This window comes from Brachyhypopomus gauderio, chromosome 10 (genome assembly GCF_052324685.1).
Source record: "Brachyhypopomus gauderio isolate BG-103 chromosome 10, BGAUD_0.2, whole genome shotgun sequence".
NCBI lineage: Eukaryota > Metazoa > Chordata > Actinopteri > Gymnotiformes > Hypopomidae > Brachyhypopomus > Brachyhypopomus gauderio.
The window spans coordinates 23,499,686-23,527,257 of record NC_135220.1 but is presented as its reverse complement, the minus strand read 5'-3'; the positions used below and the strand labels follow the sequence as shown (position 1 = coordinate 23,527,257).

The following is a 27,572-nucleotide window of genomic DNA, read 5'->3' as shown; positions in this document are numbered from 1 at the left end:
ACACACACACACACACACCAATCATTATCGATTTCTGTATTATTTTGGTTTACCTCCCCCTCTCTCTCTTTCATTTGCCATTTTCCAGTCATGGAGTCCTTGACATAGCACTAAAAATAAAGGGAGTAGAATGTGCTTCCTTGCACCCTTACAGTCTCTTCTAGCTTCTCTTTAGCCACTCTTGTATGGATGATACTGCTAAAAATAGCCAAGTCTGTATCACATCCTCTGTACCATAAAATGCAGACTTGCATATAAGGTTCTCTCTTTCCGTCTCTCTCTTTATACCAATTTTAGCCAAATCACTTGTATTTTGAATGAACAGGAATATGTTTTTTCTTCATTTTAATACTGAAATTTAATTACATTCTGTTCAACAATAAATTGTAAATCTCAGTGATAACAGAACCCTGAGTCACTCACAGGTATAATGTCCCATTATTTGGATCTAAAATGAATTGCGATTTTCTTGTTTACAGTGTCATATATATGTCAGCACCACTAGCAGAGGGGTGTGTGTTGTATTCACTTCATTAAGTGCTAAGTTATATAATTTACTGCTTAATGTGAACCTGCTATAGCCTTTGGCCTATTTTCAAATTGCTATGGATGCTTAGTGCAGTGAATGTGTGTGTGCATGTGTGTGCGTGTCAGAGATGAGTACTCGATTGAACAACGAGTAGGCTACTCAGTCACACTTAGGTCCCCTACAACAAGACTTCAGACTTGACTTGAAACCCGTCCTTAATGACTCTTGACTCGACTCGGACTCGTCCAAAATGACTCATGAACAATAAGTCAGTCCATTATGCAGGCGCTGTGTGTGAGTTATAGACAACCACTTTCTTTGTGTATTCTTTACATTTGTTTCAGTGATTTGGGACGTGTATCACAACATCGTTTATCGCAAGTGGGAAATCGGAGAAGTATTAAATGTAAACAAAGAGGTTGCCATGGCTTCGGTTGGATTACCATACGTGGAGCCTTTAGCTATATGGAGTTTTAAATCCATGGACATAACTGAAGGACACAATATGTAAAGAATACGTTCTTAATCTTTGCGATGTTCCTAAGGTGGAGGAAGGCTGTCCTAGAGATATTATTTACATGAGCTTCAAACGAGAGACGGTGAGCATGATGAAAAAGGGTTAAAGGGAGTGAGAGCATAAGAAGGACACAGAGAAAAAGAAATTAATAATAATAATAATTCTTATTATTAACATATCAGAAAGTTCTTATTTTCCTCACTATTGACAATGTTCATTCTTGTTTTGATGCTGCTTTGAAAATGCTGGAACTGAATATCGTCAAATCAGCAAAGCTTTGAAAGACAAAGGGAGAGATAGCAGAATGCTTTAATGAAATTTGGAGTATTATATAGATTTTAACTTAGACACTTTGTAAAAGTGAATAAATAGATTTTCCATTATATAAATTCTATGTAAAATTGTCTTACAAATAGTGATTAGTGATTGGTGATTAGTGATTTTGCAGTGTTTCAAATTGTTGTTCTCTTGTACTTGTTTTCTCCATATTTACCCATTTGTCTGTCTCTAGTTTGTGTTGACTCTGGTTTATTGGCATTTATTTTACTGAACTTAGCCTGGTGTTTGACCCTGATTTTGTACTACCCAGTGAGATACTACTGTACAGGAGAGCAACAGCAGGTGGACACGTGCAGAGAAGAGTGAGATTTCTACTATCATCCAGAATCATAGAACAAATACCAATAGATTTAACTTATGGTACATGCCTGTTGTGATGACTACAATGAACGAGCTCATCTCCCTCTCAATTCACTCAGACCACCTCCTTCAAAAGAGAAGTGGAACTAATTTCTTGTGAATACATCAAGATCTCCATGATTCAGTATGATCTCCGGCAGGTTGATTGGTTCAGGAGTAGTCTTGCATAGTATTATCCTGGGAAAAACGATTACATTTTAGCCTGGTTGAGGTTTGGTTGAGTTTTGAGTTTTACAGCAGGTTATGGGCGCTTACCTGCTGGATGTCAAAATGGTGCTCAGAAAACACAGTGGTTTTATAGATAACTGGAGCCGTTTTGAGGGCAGGCCTGCATTCAACCCTCTTGGGAGTGTGCTGCTCTCAATACTGCTAGCATATCTCCTAGGCAAAATAGTGATAGTGTAGGAATAGTTATCGGGGGCTGGAAAAACTGAGCCGAGGCAGCAAACAGGCTCAACTGACTGTCTTCAAACTGCAATTAGACATTACCTAGGGTCCACTTGATCAGAATCAGAATCAGCTTTATTCGCCAGGTATGTTTACACACTTGAGGAATTTTGTTTCTGGCTGTTTTTGTTAGCTCTCTTACTTTACACACACACATGCACACACATACATAACACATATAACACTGTATATACATACATACAATTTACAATATACAATAATACAATATACAATATAAACTGGAATTACAGTGTACAATGTATAATTAGAATATAGGATAGATAGGTACAATGCAATGGCAGTATTGTACAACAGGAGTAAAGTGCACCACTCTTTGCAGTCTGCATCTGTCCTGCTTTGTGGCCAAGCCAGACTGTGATAGATGTATACAGGACATATTCAGTCACTGCGGTGTTTACTGCTTCAATAGTTCATGTGGCAGGCCATACTTCCTCAGAGCAGAAAGTACATCCTCTGCTGGGCCTTTTTGAGGATGGAGTTGGTGTTGGACTCCCACTTTAGTTCACTGGAAATAATCATTGGATTGTGATAGGGAGTAGTGTTGAGGGTATGGTCTTCAGAGTGTTTAGTTCAAGGTTCTTCTGACTGCACCAGAACACCAACCATTCATCATATCTCCTGTCGATATGCCGACTCATCACCATCCTGGATAAATACAATCATCGTAGTATCATCAGCAAATTTCAGGAGTTTAACTACAGAGTTTGTAAAGTTGCAGAGCAGACATTGGAGTAGAGAGAGAATAGCACCAGTGAATGGATGCCTATGGAGTGCTGACTGATCTTATGCCAGAATTGCTGTCTCCTAGTCTTACCTGTTGTGCCTGGTCTTTTAAAAAGCTGTTAATCCATCAACAGATGGCAGGAGACGCAGTGTGCTGAGACAGTTTGAGACAGAGTAGTGTTGGTGGTGTTAAACACAGAGGTAAAATTCAAAAAGAGGATTCTTGCATAGGTCCTTTACATCTCTAACAGAAATACAAAGACATTCCAATGTAATACTCTATCAAAACTCCAATAAGACAGAGAAGTGTTACTTCTTGAACCCAAAGCTGCACAAAGCAATCAATCTAATTTTACTCTAAATGTTTTTTTTTTCTTTTCAGTAACACCTAAATATACTGTAAAAAGCTTAGATGTCACTATCAATTCGGATCTTTCATTTGACACACACATATGAGCTGTCATGAAGGCTGCTTTTTCCACTTATGTAATATTGCCAGGCTGAGACATTTACTTTTGTTATCAGATGCAGAGAAACTGGTCCATGCTTTTGTCTCAAGATTGGACTAGTCTTTTAATTGGATGCTCTAAAAAGTCTCTAAAAAAGCTCCAACTCATACATAATGCAGCAGCCAGAAACCCCTTTTCCTCCTCGACATCCTCAGCCATTAGGTTTTATATAGTCACTTAAAACAGTAACCCATAAATGAAAAGAAGCAACATTTACCAACCGTGGTGTTGGAAATAAAGTATATATACATATACCTGTAGTAAAATAAAAAACGAAATCTCTGAGGCTCCCTGTTCTCACAGAGTGCACCTGACGTGAAAAGAAAGCAAGCTTAAGCATGTATTCATGTATTCATTATGACTAGCTTGTGTTTAGGCTAGTTTGCTCAAGCTCTCAAAATGCACACAGGTAAAACACAACAAAAGACTACACAGCACAATTTTTTCAACTTACCAAACTATTGATTGCGCTACACGGAGTATGTACCTCTCTCAGTTGTGTTCAGTGCAGACTGATGAGAGATGGAAAAATGTAATGATGTGTCCACTACCGGTTGCTAGAGGCATCATAGCACAACTTAACATAGTATTCCTGATAACAGCAAGAAAAGCAACAGAATAAATTTGGGATTTGGTGAAATTAATATACAGTATGGAAGAGCAGCTGCATCCAAGTCTTACATCACCAAGCATAATGCAAAGTGTCTGATGTGGTGGTGTAAATCACGCTGATATTGGACTCTAGAGTTCGGAGATGTGCTCACTAAAGTGACGAATCACACTTCTTTGTCTGGCAATCCGATGGATGAGTCTGGGTTTGGCAGTTGCTAGAATGGTATTTGTCTGAATACATTGTGCCAAGTGTAAAATTTGGTGGAGGGTTGATTATGATGTGGGGTTGTTGTCAGGGCTGGCTCCAGTGTGGTTCCTCCTGCTTCCATAAGGAGGAGCACACAAGCCAGTTCCAGGCAGAGCTCCCGTAATCAGCGGTGATGCGCCACAGCTGTATTCCTTTCTACTTAAGGAAGATAACTGAGGCAACTCACTGCTGAATCGTTTGGTTTTCGTTCATTTAAATCTTTTTACCAGCCAGTTCTCTCTCTCTCTCTTTCTCTCTCTGTCTCTCTCTCTCTCTCTCTTGCTCACTCGCTCATTGGTAGTGATGGCAAAACGAGGCTTCATGAACCAATGGGGCTTTCCATCTAAAAGGTTCACCAAAAGGTTCATTACCCGAAGCCTCGTTGACTCGTTCTCACTAGTGACACCTGCTGTGCAAAAGGATATATGACACTCAATTAATTCTGAGTCAGAGAAAACTGGAATGTCTGTGTATAAAATAAAATATTTTTGCCACGTCCCAATGAATATAAAAGTGTGTTTTTACATGGAAATATTATTATTTGAGTGATGTTGTAAAACACGTAAAATGAATACTTAATATAAATGCTTGTGGAACTGGGAGTACAAGTGCTTATGGAACTGAAAGACGGGAAACTGCAACAGATGGAACAAATATAAATTACTGATTTTTATTTTTTTTAAAGAAGCTTTTTAACAGTGTTGGGGTTGAGTCGATTCCTTTTCTTAGACGCCTTAGAAGTCTACCTAGCTTACAACTAGCTTAAAGTCTATAATAATTCGAATAATAAATAATAGCTGATCTAATCTATTTTATAACAGAACTTTAACCACTAACTCTAACTAATTAACCAATGCACACCTCTCACAACACCAACTCAAAACCCACAAAGGGCCGCAAGTCTCAAACTAGAGTCCTGCACCGGGTCGGGTACGGGTACAGGCAAATAGATACTGAAACGGGTGGGTTTTACACATACCGCAATTTAACGGGTGGGTATGCAGGCGGGTAAGTTAAATACGGGCCACCTAAGGACGAATCGTTCGATGTTCTTTTGTGGTGGAAAGAACACCAAGATGATTTCCCCAACCTGGCAACAACTGCCCGAAGTGTCCTCTCAATCCCCGCATCCAGCGCTGCGAGTGAGAGATTTTTCCTCCGCTGGTTTTGTGATCTAAGAGCGCAGAACGCAGCTCAAACGTGGGACTGTGGACGATATACTGTTCCTGCACAGTAACCTAGGATAGATTTGTGAACCTATGCGATTATATTTAGTTGTTATACTGGCATTTGTTCCCTCTCGTTTTGCATTGTGTTATGGCACTAGGGTTGCAACGGTATGAGATTTTCACGGTATGATAACCGTCTCAGAAAATACCGCGGTATCACGGTTATCACGGTATCACAGTTAGTTTGTATATTATTAAAAGATACACTGACCCTTAAATAAATTACAAGTTTTTTTTGTTCAATTAACTATTTATTGTAGAAACCTGGAACTATTGTATACAAAATGTCTCCTTTAAAAAAATAAGCTGTACACATGTTTAAATAAATACTGCAAAATTAGATAAACCTAAATCATGGATTTCAGTACAATTATTTAAGTTTAAATTATTTAATATCTGATAAACTCAACCTGGGTCAGTGTCTGATCAACAACTGTTGTAAACGTCCGTTGTACTGCCAAGTTAGAATATAACCAGATACTGCAGAAAGAGAGGATTTATTTCTGACATGACCCTCACAATAGAGATTTCTATTTTAAGGCTTTCACACCGAGTCTGGTTTTAACATATGAAAAACAGGCACGTAAAATTTTGAAAATGAACGCATGTAAATTAATGGCATCTTTCACATCCAGTGAAAGCAAGGACCTTAAAAATCTATGGATTTACACTTTCACTAGTGACCGTAGCGCGCGACTCGGCACAGTTCTTTTGTATTACGTTAACAAATACGAGCCTCTTGTAATTCCAGGACGAAACACGAGAGAACGTGAAGACGTTAAGACTGGGCGTTTTGAAAATAAACAACCATTAAATAATTTAATAAAAAGCGAATTATTTTGAGTATATGTATAAATATTTAACTTAATTAAGTTTAAGGTGCTGGGAAATATTGAAACGGACCTTTAAAGTTACGTACAAGTGCTTTAATTCCACCTTATAAAGGTGTATGAACCCTGCAAACATGACTTTGTTCATTGCGCTGAGGCGCGACGCGCGCAAAGTTACAAAATTCGAGACGTGCACGACCTCGCGAATCGACAGCGCGCGAGACCCGCGCTCACCGGCGGAGCCACCGCGATTACGTCATTTTCGCCGCTGATTTTAGTTAAGCTTTTTTTTTGTTAAAAAATTTGTTAAGTCTAATGCACTTTCTGCCATTCTCACTGCTGTGTGCTTAGTAGCTGAACCGGAGCGGAGTTGCGCATGCGCGGGTCAGTTTCTCCGCTGGCTTGCTTTTTACCGGTAATAAGCAAACGCACACGGTATGATAACCGTGCATTTTAATACCGTGGTATACCGTGAAACCGGTTACCGCTGCAACCCTATATGGCACCGGTTGGCTACATAAATTGTCTTGCGTTTTACCAGTTGCTACTTTTAGATAGGAATACTGTTCCTGCACAGCAACCTTAGATTTTATTTTGTGTTGTACTGACGTTTTTTCAGAGGCGCATTGAAAAATAAAGTGCTCTATAGGAATTAGGGATGCAAATGATTAATCGACTTTCGATTAATTGTCGATCAAGAGGTTACTCGATCAAAATGTATTAATCACGATTAATCGTTAGAGAGCGCTCCTGTAGTAACTTGAACAGAGCGTAAGAACGAGAGGCGAACACGTGTCGCGAAAGACCAGAGTGGAAAACAAAATGAAGCGGGCGAAAAGACGTGCGGTGTGGGACCATTTCAACATTGTTAATTTAGGCAAAGAAGTCAGATGTTCTCTGTGTAATGCGGTATTGAAGTACAACAGTTCCACTAGTTCACTCAATTATCATTTGAACACTGTGCATGCAGCTGTCCTGCATATCACCAGTGCACCTGGTCAACCTAAAATCACAGCTACACTGGGAAGGCGAGCGTTTTCGAAGCTCGCTACGAAAAAAGAAGAGTGAGCTAAAAACAAAGCTAGCTACTGCTACTGCTGTAGCACTTACAACAGATTGTTGGACGGCTCTAGCAACAGAAAGTTACATTACCGTGACGTGCCACTACACTGACGAGAACTGGCAGCTAAAATCTGCAGTGCTGATTACGACGAACATGTCGGATAGACACACCGCTGACAATTTAGCTGACAAGCTCTATGATGTTGTGGAGACTTGGGGACTCTCCGGTCGCGTTACAGCGTGTGTTCACTACAACGCTAGAAACATTGTCCAAGCATGGGCTCAATAATATTCTGTTTGGCTCTCTATTTAATTTCTTCTTAAAATTTTTTTTTTTATGTCTAATGTTTCAAATGGAGCCAGTCCTTAATTTATTCCTTTTTTTTAAATGAAAGAATGTGTTGTGTTATACCAAAAATTTCCTAATGCATAATTACTTGAGCAATATATCATATAATACAATATAATTATCATAATATAATATAATATATACTTTTTGAACAAAGTGTTTTAACTATTTAGCTGATATTTTTAAAGGCCCTATTGAAACACTGAAATTCAGGTGGAAAACGCCGCTTGTCGATTAATCGAAAGTCGATCGATAAGATCAATCAACTAATGATTAATGAATTATTCGATAATTTGCATCCCTAATAGGAATACTTTCAATTTGTGTGATTTTTCACGGACACGGGTGGGTAACGGGTAGAATATTAACAGGTCCGGGCGGGTACGGATTTAACTTTGAAATAGCCACGGGTTCGCGGGTGGGTGGGTGCTGTACTCTGCGGATATAGGTGGGTGCGGGTCTCAAAAAACGGACCCGTGCAGGTCTCTGGCTCAAACCCCCTTTATGTGGTTGTGACACTCAAAATGAAACGATGACTTAACCCACTGAATCCGAGGCCTCGTTTGTCATCAGTCACGTGATTTTTACGGTAATGACACACGCCTCGAACCGGGGCTTCATTTGGCACGCCCCTTTTTGCTCGATACAGGCTCCGAGGCATCGCTTCAAATTTTACATCACTATCTCCCTCTTTTGTCTCTCTCTCTCTCTCTCTCTCTCGTTGGCCTTGAGTTGTGTTTGGTGTCTTGCCACCATTCTCCCTTGCTCTCAGACTCTTTGCTTATTCAACTACTCCTCTGCCACTTCCTGGCCTTCCTCAAGTTTTCCTCCCACTATTATTTTCCTTTTCTGGTTTTGTTTGGGAAGGGATTTCTGGTTTTTGCGGCGTTTACCTGCCAGCCAGCAACTTCCCCTGGCATCTTTTGTTGGTTTGTTAACTTTGTTTTTTTTTTTAACTTTTTACATGTTTTCTGCATCATTTCTGTTTGCCTTCTATATTTTTCTCCTGTGCGTTTCCATGGTTGAGCTCTGTTTTGCACGTAGACTTTTTCGCGTTTTGGGCTATTTTGTTTTTCCTATTTTCCCACCGTCTGCCACGGTGCTTTTCCTGTCAGTCTCACTTGTTAGCGAGTTAGCGAGGGTTCTTGTTTGCCTCTAAACCCACAGTGGATTCTGCTTTTGGATTCCGCCGCATGACAGTTGTTTAGTTTGGTGGAGGGGGGATTATGGTGTGGGGTTGTTTAGTTTGGTGGAGGGGGGATTATGGTGTGGGGTTGTTTAGTTTGGTGGAGGGGGGATTATGGTGTGGGGTTGTTTAGTTTGGTGGATGGAGGATTATGGTGTGGGGTTGTTTAGTTTGGTGGAGGGGGGATTATGGTGTGGGGTTGTTTAGTTTGGTGGAGGGGGGATTATGGTGTGGGGTTGTTTAGTTTGTTGGATGGAGGATTATGGTGTGGGGTTGTTTAGTTTGGTGGAGGGGGGATTATGGTGTGGGGTTGTTTAGTTTGTTGGATGGAGGATTATGGTGTGGGGTTGTTTAGTTTGGTGGATGGAGGATTATGGTGTGGGGTTGTTTAGTTTGGTGGAGGGGGGATTATGGTGTGGGGTTGTTTAGTTTGGTGGATGGAGGATTATGGTGTGGGGTTGTTTAGTTTGGTGGATGGAGGATTATGGTGTGGGGTTGTTTAGTTTGGTGGAGGGGGGATTATGGTGTGGGGTTGTTTAGTTTGGTGGATGGAGGATTATGGTGTAGGGGTGTTTAGTTTGGTGGAGGGGGGATTATGGTGTGGGGTTGTTTAGTTTGTTGGATGGAGGATTATGGTGTGGGGTTGTTTAGTTTGGTGGAGGGGGGATTATGGTGTGGGGTTGTTTAGTTTGTTGGATGGAGGATTATGGTGTGGGGTTGTTTAGTTTGGTGGATGGAGGATTATGGTGTGGGGTTGTTTAGTTTGGTGGAGGGGGGATTATGGTGTGGGGTTGTTTAGTTTGGTGGATGGAGGATTATGGTGTGGGGTTGTTTAGTTTGGTGGATGGAGGATTATGGTGTGGGGTTGTTTAGTTTGGTGGAGGGGGGATTATGGTGTGGGGTTGTTTAGTTTGGTGGATGGAGGATTATGGTGTGGGGTTGTTTAGTTTGGTGGAGGGGGGATTATGGTGTGGGGTTGTTTAGTTTGTTGGATGGAGGATTATGGTGTGGGGTTGTTTAGTTTGGTGGAGGGGGGATTATGGTGTGGGGTTGTTTAGTTTGTTGGATGGAGGATTATGGTGTGGGGTTGTTTAGTTTGGTGGAGGGGGGATTATGGTGTGGGGTTGTTTAGTTTGGTGGATGGAGGATTATGGTGTGGGGTTGTTTAGTTTGGTGGATGGAGGATTATGGTGTGGGGTTGTTTAGTTTGGTGGAGGGGGGATTATGGTGTGGGGTTGTTTAGTTTGGTGGATGGAGGATTATGGTGTAGGGGTGTTTAGTTTGGTGGAGGGGGGATTATGGTGTGGGGTTGTTTAGTTTGTTGGATGGAGGATTATGGTGTGGGGTTGTTTAGTTTGGTGGAGGGGGGATTATGGTGTGGGGTTGTTTAGTTTGTTGGATGGAGGATTATGGTGTGGGGTTGTTTAGTTTGGTGGATGGAGGATTATGGTGTGGGGTTGTTTAGTTTGGTGGAGGGGGGATTATGGTGTGGGGTTGTTTAGTTTGGTGGATGGAGGATTATGGTGTGGGGTTGTTTAGTTTGGTGGATGGAGGATTATGGTGTGGGGTTGTTTAGTTTGGTGGAGGGGGGATTATGGTGTGGGGTTGTTTAGTTTGGTGGATGGAGGATTATGGTGTAGGGGTGTTTAGTTTGGTGGAGGGGGGATTATGGTGTGGGGTTGTTTAGTTTGTTGGATGGAGGATTATGGTGTGGGGTTGTTTAGTTTGGTGGAGGGGGGATTATGGTGTGGGGTTGTTTAGTTTGTTGGATGGAGGATTATGGTGTGGGGTTGTTTAGTTTGGTGGAGGGGGGATTATGGTGTGGGGTTGTTTAGTTTGTTGGATGGAGGATTATGGTGTGGGGTTGTTTAGTTTGGTGGATGGAGGATTATGGTGTGGGGTTGTTTAGTTTGGTGGAGGGGGGATTATGGTGTGGGGTTGTTTAGTTTGGTGGATGGAGGATTATGGTGTGGGGTTGTTTAGTTTGGTGGATGGAGGATTATGGTGTGGGGTTGTTTAGTTTGGTGGAGGGGGGATTATGGTGTGGGGTTGTTTAGTTTGGTGGATGGAGGATTATGGTGTAGGGGTGTTTAGTTTGGTGGAGGGGGGATTATGGTGTGGGGTTGTTTAGTTTGTTGGATGGAGGATTATGGTGTGGGGTTGTTTAGTTTGGTGGAGGGGGGATTATGGTGTGGGGTTGTTTAGTTTGTTGGATGGAGGATTATGGTGTGGGGTTGTTTAGTTTGGTGGAGGGGGGATTATGGTGTGGGGTTGTTTAGTTTGTTGGATGGAGGATTATGGTGTGGGGTTGTTTAGTTTGGTGGATGGAGGATTATGGTGTGGGGTTGTTTAGTTTGGTGGAGGGGGGATTATGGTGTGGGGTTGTTTAGTTTGTTGGATGGAGGATTATGGTGTGGGGTTGTTTAGTTTGGTGGAGGGGGGATTATGGGATTATGCACATGAAGGAACCGAAAAAAAACCAAACAAATCATGAGTAACCAAGGAATCGTGGAAGCTAGGGATGTTTCCTTTGTTTTTTACATGCTCTGCTGGTGTTGATACAAAATGGTGTAGCAGCCACATCCTAGAAATTCATCCTCTTCATTTAAATGTGCAAAACTCTGTATTTCAGTATTATAAAATTGGCTATTTCTGCGCATTTCATGTGATATGGGATAGAAACATTTCTGTGGGATGGAATTGACTAAACTTCTAATCATTTGAAGTTTGCCTGAAGGATCTGGCCACATACCCTTTTTTGTATGTATACCCAAGGCATCGTAGCCTGAAGTTCAAACCTTGATTAGGATTATGGGGACGTACAGTCATGGGATTGTGTGAGAGTTTGTATTGCAATCAGCAAGGTGAATTTTTAATATCTACATCTAGATTAAAAAGTAATGCAAAAATTGACATAAAAAACTACACAGAAAACTACTAAAAATGAAGGTTAGGGTTTCCTGTATAAATGTTTGTGGCTGGATGAAATTAGGTACAGTATTTTATCACAAAATTGTTGCATCAGTGTGGAAGTTAAGGAAATGCCAAGGACGTTGCTAATAAACTAATGGAACAGACTAAACACACAAATCATCAAATACACACGAATCATCAGCACTTTTAAACAATATTAATTACTAGCATATGCAGAGGACTGAGGAGGTGCACAGAGTCCTCATCATGGCCTCCCCACTCTCTCTCTCTAACCAGTGGCAATCACCACAATATAAGAATTTAAGTTATATTGTTAATTCAAGTTAACATTTTCCCAAAGACTCCAGGACTTTTACTATGACCCAGCTAACACCAAGTATATGTGGCAGGGTATTTGATCTATTGCAAACTACAGAACAGCCCCTCCTGCATGTGATGATGACACTGCCGTATGAAGATCGCGAACACTGCAGGTGAGACAGAATACCTTCAGTGTCCTCAAAATCAGCACTGGCTCCCCCCCCCCAAGGCTGTGTCATGAGCCACCTGCTCTTCAGGTATGGCTGTGGAGGTGGTCAGTAGCATTAAGTTCTTGGGGGTGCATATAACAGACAATATCTTCTGTTCTGTGAATTCCATGTCACTGGTCATGAGGGCACAACAGTGTGCACTTCCTGCATAGAATGAGGAGAGCCCAGCTTCAGGTCATCTTCACTACCTTCTACAGAAGCCCCTTAGAGATTGTCCTGACCAGCTCATCCTCACTACCTTCTACAGAATCCCCTTAGAGTGTTCTGACCTGCTCATCCTCACTACCTTCTACAGAAGCCCCTTAGAGTGTTCTGACCAGCTCATCCTCACTACCTTCTACAGAATCCCCTTAGAGTGTTCTGACCAGCTCATCCTCACTACCTTCTACAGAATCCCCTTAGAGTGTTCTGACCTGCTCATCCTCACTACCTTCTACAGAAGCCCCTTAGAGTGTTCTGACCAGCTCATCCTCACTACCTTCTACAGAATCCCCTTAGAGTGTCCTGACCAGCTCATCCTCACTACCTTCTACAGAAGCCCCTTAGAGTGTTCTGACCAGCTCATCCTCACTACCTTCTACAGAAGCCCCTTAGAGAGTGTTCTGACCAGCTCATCCTCACTACCTTCTACAGAAGCCCCTTAGAGAGTGTTCTGACCAGCTCATCCTCACTACCTTCTACAGAAGCCCCATATAGAGTGTTCTGACCAGCTCATCCTCACTACCTTCTACAGAAGCCCCATAGAGAGTGTTATGACCAGCTCATCCTCACTACCTTCTACAGAAGCCATATAGAGAGTGTCCTGACCAGCTGCATCTCTGTGTTGGGTGGAAGTGTCTCTGACTGAACGTATGTGAGAAGAGTGGTGAAGACAGCATTCAGGACCTCGCAATGCGCTGCATTTCCTGCGCCAGACACACCATCATGACCCCTCTCACCATGAACTCTTCTTCATGCTGGGCTCTGGAAAGGGGTTTCGTAGCATTTGGTGCAGAACCACCAGGTTCTGTAGTATTCGGTGCAGGACCACCAGGTTCTGTTGCATTTGATGCAGGACCACCAGGTTCTGTAGCATTTGGTGCAGGACCACCAGGTTCTGTAGCATTTGGTGCAGGACCACCAGGTTTTTCTCCAGGTCATCAGACTGCTGAACTCTTAATGATAATATGCTGCTCAAACCAACACCAAAGTTCTTACACCAGTGACCATGCCTTCCTATGCATTTTTCTACACATTAATTTCTTTTTAATATATGCATATATAACAGAATTGAACTTATTTTGCGCATTATAGTATTTTGGCTGCTATATATTTGATGTATATTTTTACATTCTATATTTAAATCCCATGTGTAGTTATTGCAAAGTAATTTTGTTCTGTGTACACTTGTATACTGAATGACAATAAAGTTTATCTAAGACTAGGTCTAAGGCATGCCACAATTTGTTAAGATCACACAAATGACATATTGTGAATCTCCATATCATTATAATACATGCTTTTAGTTTGAAGTTACATGAATGGTTTTAAACATGAATGGCCTTAAAATACTAAAAACCTGTAGAATGATATCTATGTATCAGAAACCTGTAGAATGACACCTGTGTATCAGAAACATGTGAATGACACCTGTGTATCAGAAACATGTGAATGACACCTGTGTATCACAAACATGCTGTACATGCAGTATGATCGTCAGTTTTAATAAAACTGTTTTTGTTTGTGTATTTTCATTTTTTGTGTATGTATAGACATTCCATTTGTTCATGTTCATTTGTTTAAAAAAACATTCTGAAAATGTATCTTTGTGTGTGTGTGTGTGTGTTTTACAGTATCAGGTGGGTCAACTGTACTCAGTAGCAGAAGCCAGTAAGAATGAGACGGGAGGCGGAGAGGGAGTCGAGGTCCTGAAGAATGAACCATATGAGAAGGAGGGGGAGAAAGGCCAGTACACACACAAAATCTATCACCTGCAGAGGTACGTTATTACACACACACACACACACACACACACTCTTTCATGCTGGGTAGTTTTTAAATGACTGTGTCCCCTTGTTGATGTCTTTCAGTAAAGTTCCACCCTTTGTGCGAATGCTGGCACCAGCGTCAGCTCTCAACATCCATGAGAAAGCCTGGAATGCCTACCCATACTGCCGTACAAGTTAGACAAACACACACACACACACACACACACACACACACACACACACAATCTTCTTATTCGCTCTGACTGTTTGTAAATAATTGACTAATTGAGTAAGGTAGGAGTGGAGTTACAGCCCAGAGAACTGAGATTACTCTGATGGCATATCCACGTATACACGTAAACCCACATATGAAAACACACACACATACAGTCAACCATATAAACCCACATGTGAAAACACACACAGATGCACACGTGCTCATACTCCCCAAATTTCTGGAGATTGTTGGACCTTTTTTAATCCAATAACCCCCCATAATCCCATCTGGATTACACTCTTTTATGTTTGTAGTCTGTGGAATATAAAAGGTCTGATTTGTCTTCTCTTCCTTTCATGGCATTCCTCTCATCCACAGTCATTACGGTTAGTTCACACCCTACTGCACTGCACTTCACACACACAAATACACAAGCATACACACACTCAGTAGTCATGGCAACTATGTATAAAACACATGTATGCACATTATTCATTTGTGAAAATGTGCACACACACACACACACACACAGACATAGAAAGTAAGGACAGCAAGTACCTCCAACAAATACAAACAAAAACTTTAGCATAGTAATATTTAGCATAGTACACAGGTCACTTTAGATTGAGCATAGTATAGTACACAGGTCACTTTAGATTGAGCATAGTACACAGGTCACTTTAGATTGAGCATAGTACACAGGTCACTTTAGATGTAGCATAGTATAGAGTTCACTTTGGATTTAGCATAGTACATAGGTCACTTTAAATTCAGCATAGTATACAGGTCACTCACTAGTGAGATTTATTTAAAATGTGCTAATCAGTCCTTATTTTTCATGCTATTATTCTTTAGAATGAGTACATGAAAGAGAATTTCCTCATCAAGATAGAGACATGGCACAAACCTGACATGGGCTACCAGGACAATGTGAGTGGTATCCATCCCGCTGTTCAGCTGAGAGGTGTGGTGTAGTTACCATCTCTCAGAGGAAGTGAGTGTTTGTTTCACTTCCTGTGTGCAGGTGCACGGTCTGGACTCTGACACCTGGAAGAAGGTTGATGTGGTGTATATTGACATTGCTGAAAAAAGTCAGGTGGAACCAAAGGTAAGAGAAATGCTCCACCCATTCCCCCTGGTACTGTGATTCCCTGGAGGGACATGACCTTAAACTTGCAGAATAAATGTCAGATAAAGAGGTGTATTCATGGCTTTATGTCAGATAAAGAGGTCTAGTAGTGGCTTTATGTCAGATAAAGAGGTCTAGTAGTGTCTTTATGACAGATAAAGAGGTGTAGTAGTGTTTTTTATGTCAGATAAAGAGGTGTAGTAGTGGCTTTATGTCAGATAAAGAGGTCTAGTAGTGGCTTTATGTCAGATAAAGAGGTCTAGTAGTGGCTTTATGACAGATAAAGAGGTGTAGTAGTGGCTTTATGTCAGATAAAGAGGTCTAGTAGTGGCTTTATGACAGATAAAGAGGTGTAGTAGTGGCTTTATGACAGATAAAGAGGTGTAGTAGTGGCTTTATGACAGATAAAGAGGTGTAGTAGTGGCTTTATGTCAGATAAAGAGGTGTAGTAGTGGCTTTATGTCAGATAAAGAGGTGTAGTAGTGGCTTTATGTCAGATAAAGAGGTCTAGTAGTGTCTTTATGACAGATAAAGAGGTGTAGTAGTGGCTTTATGTCAGATAAAGAGGTGTAGTAGTGGCTTTATGTCAGATAAAGAGGTGTAGTAGTGGCTTTATGACAGATAAAGAGGTGTAGTAGTGTCTTTATGACAGATAAAGAGGTGTAGTAGTGGCTTTATGTCAGATAAAGAGGTGTAGTAGTGTCTTTATGTCAGATAAAGAGGTCTAGTAGTGTCTTTATGACAGATAAAGAGGTGTAGTAGTGGCTTTATGTCAGATAAAGAGGTGTAGTAGTGGCTTTATGTCAGATAAGGAGGTGTAGTAGTGGCTTTATGTCAGATAAAGAGGTGCATTAATGGCTTTATATCAGATGAAGAGGTGTAGTAGTGTCTTTATGACAGATAAAGAGGTGTAGTAGTGTCTTTATGACAGATAAAGATGTGTAATAATATCTTTATGTCAGATAAAACTAACATAGATTAGGTCTGAGAATTGCCTAGCAAGTCACACCTGGTGTGTCAGCACAAAGTGAGCAGAATGCTGTTCAGTTTACAGCGTGTTCCCAAGGGGAAAAGGGCAGCAGAATTTGAGCAGCAGCTGTGGCTGAAGCACTCATGAATTAGGGTAGGTTTTAGGGTTTAGAGTTCAGGGTTGAGCCCTTTTTGGTGTTAGGGTAGGGTTAGGGTGGGCTAGGGTTAGGTGTTAGTGTTAGGTGTTAGGGTAGGGTTAGGGTAGGGTTACGGTTAGAGTTAGGATTAGGGTTAGGGGTTAGAGCCTTTATTCATTTTGCAGTGATTCAGTTAAACCTGACTTTGTGAGATAATGTGCGCTGCCCCCTGCAGGACTATAAACCAGATGAAGACCCTGCCAAGTTCAAATCTGTCAAGACTGGCCGAGGGCCCTTAGGGCCTGACTGGAAGGTAAACAGCATTCAGTCAAGTTTACATACTGATATTATGACATCTAAAGCCTGCTTTAAACATGGTGTGTGTGTGTGTGTGTGTGTGTGTGTGTGTGTGTGTGTGTGTGTGTGTGTGTGTGTGTGTGTGTGTGCGTGTGTGTGTGTGCACATGTATGTGTTTGTGTGTGTGTATCTTTGCAGAAAGAACTGCCCAAAAAGAAAGACTGTCCTCATATGTGTGCTTACAAACTAGTTACAGTCAAGTTTAAATGGTGGGGACTGCAAAACAAAGTTGAAAACTTCATTCAGAAGGTGGGCACCTATGTTTTAATTATTCTTTTTGAGTAAATGTGATTTTATTTAAAAAAAAATACAAGAAGGATACCTGTCGCCCTCTAGTGGACCCCGAGTGAAGCTGCTTAAGAAATAACATCAATTGCACAGCCCTTCCCATGAATGCATTTCCAAAAAATAATAAATAGATTATCTATCTATCTATCTATCTATCTATCTATCTATCTATCTATCTATCTATCTATCTATCTATCTATCTATCTATCTGTCTGTCTGTCTGTCTGTCTGTCTATCTGTCTGTCTGTCTGTCTATCTATCTATCTATCTACCTGTCTATCTACCTGTCTATCTGTTCTCTAATCAACAGCAAGAGAAGCGCTTGTTCACTAATTTCCACCGACAGCTGTTCTGCTGGATTGATAACTGGATTGAACTAACCATGGACGACATCCGCAGGATGGAGGAGGAAACGAGGAGGGAGCTGGATGAGGTGGGGGAGATGCAGCACACCCTAGACTTCACCTCTGCCTTCTGATTGCTTTTAATCATTGTTTATTGATTATTGATTAGAGTTGTTTTGTTTCTTTGTGCCACATGGCATGAGCGAGGTGGCTGCTTACTATGAAGTATGATATTGTTTATATTGTATATTGTCTATGTTTATTCAGCCACACCACCTTCCTACACACAAACCTGCAGTGAGTGCTGCTGAATAATTGAGTGGAATTGATAATGCAGAACGCTCAAACCAAGAGATTAAGAACAAAGAGTGAAGCTAAGCAGCTGCCAGGCTCAACACTCACCGTGCCACTGGATGATGACGTGGCACACTGGGTGACTTCTCTTTCTCTCTCTCTGTCTCTCCATCAGATGCGAGTGAAGGATCCTGTAAAAGGGATGGTGGCTCTGGATGAATGAAGGTCTTCTGTAGAGATGTAGTGTGCTGCTGCTTGTGTTGGTGTGTAATGGTGCCGGCCGCATTGCCCAAGTGTGAAACTCATTAGACTCGTTAGAAAAAAAAGATCCCTGAACTATACATCATAAATGGCTTGTATCTACATAATTACAGGCCTCATATTATATAATTATGAAAGACTTTTAAAATCTTTCTTCCTTTGTCTTTACCTCCTCAACTTTTTAAGGACAATCGTCCGTGTTTTACGATCTCTTTCTTCTCTCTTTCCTTCTCTGCTCTTTTTCTCTCATTCCCCCTCAGCTCTGTATTTCTTGACACCAGCGACATCACTCGTCAAACAAAAAGGAAAAACGTCCCTTAAACCCACACTCTCCTCCACCCTCTTACACCCTCCTCCACTACCTCCACCCTCCTGCACGCTCCTCCACTCGCCTCCATCCTCCTCCTCCACACACTTCCACTCACTTCCACCCTCCCCCACCACCTCCATGCTCTCACACCCTCTTCCACCACCTTCACCCTCCTCGGGTGTCTTCTACAGCTCATTCTCAATGTCTTCCTTCTCTGGTTAGACTAGCAGCAAAGCACGAGTTACACAAGCAAATAAACAAGAAATGGTCCAGTGAACGTTCCCTCACCCCATCAACTAGGATTAAGGTGAACCCTAACCCTCACCCCATCAACTAAAACACAGGGGCACCTGCAGCAACCATGTGGACCTATGTCAAGGACTAAAATACTTACAGCAGAAAAGCATTGTCAAAAGGTCAAAAGATGTTTCTGTAATATTCCGTACATACTGGAGGTTGAGTTGTTGGGAAATCCATGTAAACAGATTTTTCAATGGTAATGTTTATGGTCGTTGCTTAAATGTCTGCTTTGCAGACCAAGCTGACTATTGAGTGTTATGTTTTGAAATTGTTGTGATTATTGATGCTATTATTGGGGCTTTTTTAATTTAAACATTTCCACATTATGGAAAGAGCTCATTTGAAACATGGACCTTAACTGCACTGTCAGCTGTCAGTTAGAGTCAGAGGATTAATCAGGGGCCCAGAGTGTATTATAAGTTGGAGGTAAGCAGTCAAGAAACTGAACAGAAAAACTACAATTACTGGTCTGTGCCTTCCTTAGCTACAGAACTCCATACAGGGTCAACATCATGTCCTCCAACATGTCAGTAGAGCAAGTGTTGGTCTGGATACAGTGGTTTTTGTTTGATTGTTCACATTTCTTCTTTTGTCATCTGTATGCAGCAGGACTGCTGGGTTTGTCCACACACTTCTCACTTTTCATGATGAAATGTTCTTCATGTTTTTGCCCGTTCATTCTCTGGTGAGCTCAGGGCCTCTCAGGAGGCTTGAAGACATTTCTGTGCTTTTTAGGAGAGGGCCCCAGTCTTTCCACAGGAGGTCCTGGTCCTTCTGCGCTCTCTCTCAGCTTGTGAAATTAGTGAAATATGTCTGTGTATCTGTGTGTCTCTCTCTGACCATTTGAGTGAGATGTCGTATACAGGAGGCTTTTGCAAATCAATAGAGTAAGCTAAACAGTTTAATAGAGCACAGAATAAACTGATGTTTTTATTTTCTTTTTTGCCCCATTCTCTTTTTCTTCTGCTACCCAAGATAGATCTCTCAGTAGTGGGCTTGTCCCCCATGATGGATCTTTCAGTAGCGGGCCTGCCCCCCAATGTGGATCACTCAGTGGTGGGCTTGACCCCCCTAATGGATCTCTCAGTAGTGGGTTTGTCCCCCATAATGGATCTCTCAGTAGAGGGCTTGTCCCCCATGATGGATCTCTCAGTAGTGGGCTTGTCTCCAAATATGGATCTCTCAGTAGTGGGCTTGTCCCCCATAATGGATCTCTCAGTAGTGGGCTTGTCCCCCATAATGGATCTCTTAGTAGTGGGCTTGTTCCCCCCTAATGGATCTATCAGTAGTGGGTTTGTCCCCATGATGGATCTCTCAGTAGTGGGCTTGTCCCCATGATGGATCTCTAAGTAGTGGGCTTGTCCCCATGATGGATCTCTCAGTAGTGGGTTTGTCCCCCATAATGAATCTCATTAGTGGGTTTGTCCCCCATAATGGATCTCTCAGTAGTGGGCTTGTCCCCATGATGGATCTCTCAGTAGTGGGTTTGTCCCCCATAATGAATCTCATTAGTGGGTTTGTCCCCCATAATGGATCTCTCAGTAGTGGGTTTGTCCCCCATAACGGATCTCTCAGTAGTGGGTTTGTCCCCCATGATGGATCTCTCAGTAGTGGGTTTGTCCCCCATAATGGATCTCTCAGTAGTGGGCTTGTTCCCCCCTAATGGATCTCTCAGTAGTGGGTTTGTCCCCCATGATGGATCTCTCATTAGTGTGTTTGTCCCCCATAACGGATCTCTCAGTAGTGGGTTTGTCCCCCATAATGGATCTCTCAGTAGTGGATTTGTCCCCCATAATGAACCTCACAGAGGACAGTTATCATTAGTGGTCAAGTAGCTATGGTTTTGTCTGCCTTGGTCCTGTATCCGGGCTTACTCAGAAATGTCCTAAGTGAAAACCTCTTCCCCTAATGAACAAAGGGAACTTTTACCCTACCCTGATCGTAGCAATAATGCCGTCTCTGATCCCTTCTCATCTCTTTCTCTAAATACTGAAGCTTATCTGTGTTAGTGAACCATGCAGTTCTCAGAAATTTGTGAACACTAGTCCATATTTGCACCGACTACCGTCCTGCTTCCAGTGAGTCTGTGCAGACCACTTTCAGGGAAAAAGGACTATATGGAGTGGGAGGATCTGGCTTTCCTGTGTATACCATGATGTGTGTGTGTGTGACTGGAGTGATGTTACCAGTGTTCCAGTGTTGGCGTATGCATTATGGATGTTTACCTGAGCGCTGTGCACCACTGATATGGACGTGTGGAACAGCTGAACTTCACCATTTCCTGCTTTGCAAACCTATCAGCAGCAATACTGCATCGGCACTGGGATCCAGATGTATGGATGTATTTGTTGAATTGTACATAGATATAAATATATGTAGATGAATACACACAAAAAAACAAACACACATATATATATATATATATATATATATATATATATATATATATATATATATATATATATATATATATATATATATATATATATATATATAGGGTCAGACTATCCTGCCAAACTGTCAGCCCATGTCTACCATGTGTCCCCTGGAGTCCAGAATGAGCTACATTCTCTGGCACTGTGGTAGGTGGCTGTTGCTTTCCAGGGAATAAACTGCTAATGCAGCTGTAGGCTGCTCAGATTCTACCAATACCCACCAGAATAGGAGTAAACACAATGAGACAATACAATACTACTAGTAATATTAGTAATAGTGGTGCAGTTGGGCCGTACTGATGCCACAATGTATAGTGAGAAGAGAATATATCAGGCTGTTCTGTAAGAAACATCCATGGTTTGAAAAAATTATGAATAGACATCATCAATACTGACTCTCCTCCCCAACACAGCAGGCCAGTACACATGATCCTGACACCACCTCTTTGGCAGGATAGCATCTTAAGTATATTTTGTTCAGTTGTTGTTGTGTCTGCGGTATGTTGTCTCTGAACTGTACTGGTCTCTTTCTCCTTAAATAGCAGCTCTCACTATGAGCAACACTGCAAAGGGTTTTAAAGGCTGTGGGAGGAGTTGCCATTTTTACTGGTCTGAGATCAGCTTTGCCACTTTTTCTTTTTGTAATTAAAGGAAAGGTTCATGCAGGACAAGCTGTACCCAGATCAGTGGGAACAGGCGGCTCCTTTCTGAAGCATTTATAAAAAATAAATAAATACAAAAAAATGGTGAGTTTGGGTAATAGGTGGTAGATGAGCAGAGTCATGGGTGAACTACAAAACATCAAGCAGGTCATGGCACAAAGAGGCTTTCTCAGAGGTATTAGATTGGTATTAGATTGGTATTAGATCCCACATTTTTGTTGCCAGGTTTATGAATCGAGTAGTGCAGAACTAGAACTGGTATGTTTTTAAACATTTTCATTTTCTTCCTTGTCATTTGTTTTTGTTTCTTTTACTGTGAATTTGTGCCTTTTGTCATTTTATCTTCCAATAAAACTACATTGGAGATGTGAAAAAAATAAACTTGTTAAAGTTTGGATGGTCTTCAATTTTTTAAACCTCAGAGCTTATGGTTTAGTACTTTCAATTTATTTCAAGCTTCTAAAGCCTGTGGAGTAACCGGGTTACACCATTGCACCATTTCCTTTATTAGACAAATTTGATCAATTTATGAACAATATTTCTACTTTTGTAGTTTTTATTATTGTTAGTAATAATAAAATTAATTAAAGTGTTATTATAAAAATTATAATATACCATAATATGCACCTTGAAATGTAGTCTAAAAAGAATGATACAATCTCTAAATGAAATCTGTTTTTAATTTCACATTTCTATAGAATAGTACACATAAACAAGAATTATGTAGGTGGAAACCTGCGTAAACCTGTGCAAACAACAAACTCTCCTCTTCTAATAGATTCCTCTTACAAGTAAAGAAAAACTGGCTCTCCACAGAGCTCGTGTTAATGTGGATCCTGCTGCAAGGGCAAATTACCTGGCTAAAATAAGGCAAAGATACACTACATACACCCTCACATACACATGCTAGTGTTTCTTAAGAAAGTAATCAGTGATGGGATAAAAGGGTAGTTTTATTGAGAGGTTTGAAGTCAAAATGGAAGACGACATTACACTAACAGTTTCAGTCATCTTCTGTACTTTAGAGAAAGAGAAAAGAGACAGGGATAGATCACAAACATCCAGTCACAGATCTGCCCAGGGAAACACAGGTGCAGATGAAGGAAGAGTGGAAGCAGTATCAGGCAGTACAGAGAGAAGAGAAGAAGAAAGGGTGCTTGCTGAAGTTTTGAACCGTATTAGTCTATCACTGAATTCAACAGCATTTGGGCAGCATGGTGGTTAGCACGTTTGCCTCTCAGCACTGGGGTCTTGGGTTCAAGTCCCTATCTGAGTGGAGTTTTCATGTTCTCCCCGTGTCTGCGTGGGTTTCCTCCGGGATCTCTGGTTTCCTCCCACAGTCCAAAAACATGGAGGTTAGGTAAATTGGCAGTCACAGACAAATTCTGTGAGTGTGTCTGTGTCTCTCCATGAGTGTTTGTCAGTGTTCAATAAAAACAAGTTGTTGTCTGAGTGTGTGCTTGTGTGCCCAGTGGTGGATGGTGCTCTGCCACTAGGGTCTGTCCTCTCTCCCCTTCCTGCACCCCGGTAGAGAGTACACTGTGCGCAATTGGCTGCTGCTTCTCGCCGGTGTGTGATTGGTTGTCTGTAACATAGCTGTGTTAACAATTGTAAAGCGCCTTGGGTATCTAGATAAGGCGCTATATAAATTGAAACATTCATTCATTCAACAGCAGATGAGCAGCTTTTAATTTGAAACGATTTGTTACATTTACACAAAATGAATAAGCTTCAGGACCCTAAGGGTCGCAGCAGGAACCAAGGAATAGTAGGTTTTATTTTACAGTACAAAGCATGATAACATTTAGGGGCATGTGAAGTTCCAGAGGACAGTTATCACGCAACACAGGTGAACCCTGTAATCTGCCAGCACATTGTGTTGTACTCAATGCTGTGCTGGGTAATGCGCAAGAAAACCAGAAAACCTCTAAAGCAACACTGGAAACTGACCGTGTATCTCTGTCTGCCTTGGTCATTAATGATGCTAAGTTAATTACATTAAATTGATCTTCAATCTCATTCAGAATCATGCTTTCACACACAGACATAAACAAATACACAGTCATACTGTGACGGGCAGGGTGAGCAACTAAAAAGGAAGCGATCACGCCACGCGATCACACGATCACGAGGATGGTTTAATTGAAAGTGTGCAAACCAAAAACCCGTGCAATAGATACAAATTAAGGATATAATGACCAACGGTCAACTGGTACAAAGACAAGACATATATAAGCAAACAAACGACCCTCAGGTGAGACGGATCATGAGCTCTGCCCACCTGAGGGACGCACACGACGTAACAAAACAACAGCAGCAGCAGCTGTGGACGGAGGCGACCACCAAAGTGGCGACCCGCCACTTTAATAAATTTACATTAAAGTACAGAATTGAGGATTAAAGCTAGCTAGCATTCAAGTTTGGATCAGGATCAAGGCAATGAATGTTTGTTAAATAACTTGAATGACGTGAGAGGGGAATGGGAGGCAAGAAAACTAGCTAAGATTTAGCTTTCCTAGACCCAGGGCGGTTTGAAATTTGCTACTGGGTCAGTGACAACCCAGAAGTCACGTAGCATCTTCCCCCAGCGGCCAGATTGAACTTTGGATATCACTTAAACCCAGTAGCGAACCGTGACCATTATACCTGGGCCTGCTCCCAGGAATATGTAAACAACGCGCATGAGGGCATCAAAGGACTGAATCGAAACTAGCTAGCGGTGGTACGCTAACGACAGCTAGCGTCGCCACAACGGGCAGAAATTATCATACAGTTAAGACAAACTCAGTTTAGGAAAAATTGAGGTCTGTGTAAGAGATATTAAATGCTGGATGTCTCTAAACTTCCTCCAATTTAATGAGGATAAAACAGAAGTTCTCCTCCTGGGCCCTAAGGCCTCAAGACAGAAAATTCCAGATCTAACTCTTAATCTCGTAGACTACCCCATTACACCTGGCACAGTAGCCAAAAAACTAGGCGTCATACTCGACTCCGATCCTATCATTTGATAAATACATAGATAATACTACTAGGATAGCTTTTCTACATCTCCGCAACATTGCCAATTTAAGAAATGCATTGTCACAGGATGATGCAGAAAAATTGGTACACGCCTTTGTTAGCTCTAGATTAGACTACTGTAACTCACTACTGTCAGGAAGTTCAAATAGGAATCTAAATAAACTTCAAATAGTTCAAATTGCCGCAGCTAGAGTTCTGACCAGAACTAGAAAATTTCAGCATATTAGACCAGTCCTATCAGCCCTGCATTGGCTCCCAGTTAAATTCCGTATTGATTTAAAAATTCTATTATTAACTCATAAAGCACTGCATGGGCTTGCTCCTGAATACCTCCAGGAACTTATTTCCTACAATGAACCCCCACGTCCACTAAGATCACAAGGTGCTGGTCTTTTATTAGTTCCACAAATTAATAAGGTAACAGCAGGGGAAAGAGCCTTTTCTTGTAAGGCCCCCCAGCTTTGGAACAACCTTCCTTCCGAGACCCGCAGTGTGCCGACCTGCTGAGGATGGCTCGGGAGACCTCCAGCCCCGAGTGGGCAGTGGTGTTCCGCCAGGAGGCAGTGAAGGGCTGGCTAGCCAGACACCCGTCTCCTTCCCTCGCCCTCTCGCCGCTGAGGGTGGGCTACTGTGTTATAGGTGCCACCCCAGAAAGCGAGTTCGGGTCGGAGGACTCTGAGGAGGAGGAGCAGGAGGACGAGGTAGAGGACTACCCCCCGTCTATATGCGACGCCTCCACCATTGACTATGGTGGAGAAGGGGAGGACTACCCTCCGTCAGTGAGCAACGATACCACCGTCGACTACGGTGAAGAAGAGGAGGAGGAGTCGGAGGAAGAGGACTACCTCCCTCCGCCCGTAGGTCCCTCTACCACCGTAGGGAAGGGCGGGGAAGAATACCCCGATGACGACGAGGGGTAGGAGGAGTACGGGGATTACCCTCCGTCCGAGGGCTCGTATACCGAGGAGGAAGAGGAGAGCCCTCCCCCCTCGGAACTGTCAGTCGAGATGGTTAAATGGAGGTGGACCCCGTCCTCCAATCGCTCCAGAGGAGAGAGGATGGACTGCTCCCGGGGTGGCAGCCCGGAGCAGCCCATGAGCTGGAGCCAGGGCAGCGAGGTGACCGAGATGGAGGTGGAAGCGCCCATGGTCGACTCCAGAGGAAGGTCGCGGAGCGAGGTGGGCGTACCATACGGCCAGCTGGGGGGAGAGTCCGCCAGCCGCGCTGCACCGGGCGCGTCCGCCAGCCGCGCTGCACCGGGCGCGTCCGCCAGCCGCTCTGCACCCGGCGCTTCCGCCAGCCGCGCTGCACCGGGCGGAGGCTTTGCAGCAAAGGCTGGAGGAGGACCGTTCGCTGCAGCACCTGCAGCTCCTGATCTCTCTCCCCTTATCGCCCTACTCCTGGCGCGTAGTAGGGCTCCTGTGTGTATGTTTGTAAACGTCCCGTTCTATCTGTCTAACGTTTTCTCCCCTGTATTCCCAGGGAGGGCGTGCTAGGCGATTCGTGACGGACGCTTCGCCAAGGGCAGTCACCTCCCAGACACAGGACTGAGCGTGTCGGATCCGCCCATCGTCGTGGGTTCGGGGCACTCGGTCCTGTTGGCACCTCGGGACGGGTAGTGCCCTTGGAGGGGGCGTCTGTCACGTTGAGGACCCCGGCCCCTCCCTTTTGGGCGTGTGTTTACGTAGTCCACGTGCATCGTCTGCGTCTGTGGATATCCGTGGTTATGGCTATGTCGTGTGATAATCTGTCTCACCTATGACTCGTCTCGTAATCACGTGGGGCTAATGTGGTTTGTCTATTTAATGTGCGCTCACGCAGTGTCCTGTGCTCGTCGTTGTCTAGAGTCTACACGTTTCAGTGTGTATGTTGAGTGTTCCTCATGTGCTATTGCGCAATCTCAGTGTAAAAATAAAAGTGACCGTCAGTCAAGCGGAGGATTCCGTGTCTCATCCTTCACCACGACCCCATCGTCACATCCCCACCATCATAGGGAGTTTTTCCTCTGCACTGTCGCCTTTGGCTTGCTCATTAGGGTTCTGGACCCATAGTATTGTTAATCTTGTAAATCCTGTAAAGCGCTTTGTGACAAAAGCGCTATACAAATAAACTTTGATTTGATTTGATTTGACTCGGCACTTGTAAACCTGTTTTGTGACAACAACTGTTGTAAAAAGCGCTATATAAATAAAATTTGATTGATTGATTGATTGATTGATTGATTAATTAAGCCTGCCGACTAACAGGGAAGATATGATTGGTCAATTTTGCTGTCATTTGAAACTGGTATTGCGCTGAATTATAACTGCCAGGCCCTCTGTAAATGAACAGCGGGCATCACAGTCCTGATAGAGGGAGACACAGACTCACAGGCTTCCACTTAACCCCTCACCTTCCAACACAGATTGAATAGACACAATTGAATTAATTATTGATGGTATTCAGATGATTGCATAT

General features: G+C 42.6%; 1 protein-coding gene across 1 annotated transcript in view; it reads left to right on the top strand.

Annotated features, from left to right (window-relative positions):
- Positions 1-22,488, top strand: part of LOC143526016 (phosphatidylinositol transfer protein alpha isoform-like) — a 31,033-nt gene extending 8,545 nt beyond the window's left edge. Inside the window, exons 3-11 of the mRNA XM_077020570.1 lie at positions 14,257-14,402; positions 14,494-14,585; positions 14,987-14,994; positions 15,464-15,538; positions 15,633-15,716; positions 17,079-17,156; positions 17,339-17,449; positions 17,799-17,921; positions 18,302-22,488. Of these exons, the coding sequence (XP_076876685.1) occupies positions 14,257-14,402; positions 14,494-14,585; positions 14,987-14,994; positions 15,464-15,538; positions 15,633-15,716; positions 17,079-17,156; positions 17,339-17,449; positions 17,799-17,921; positions 18,302-18,349 (765 nt within the window). The 3' untranslated portion in view covers positions 18,350-22,488. The remainder of the gene's footprint in view (positions 1-14,256; positions 14,403-14,493; positions 14,586-14,986; positions 14,995-15,463; positions 15,539-15,632; positions 15,717-17,078; positions 17,157-17,338; positions 17,450-17,798; positions 17,922-18,301) is intronic.
- Positions 22,489-27,572: the final 5,084 nt, after the last annotated feature.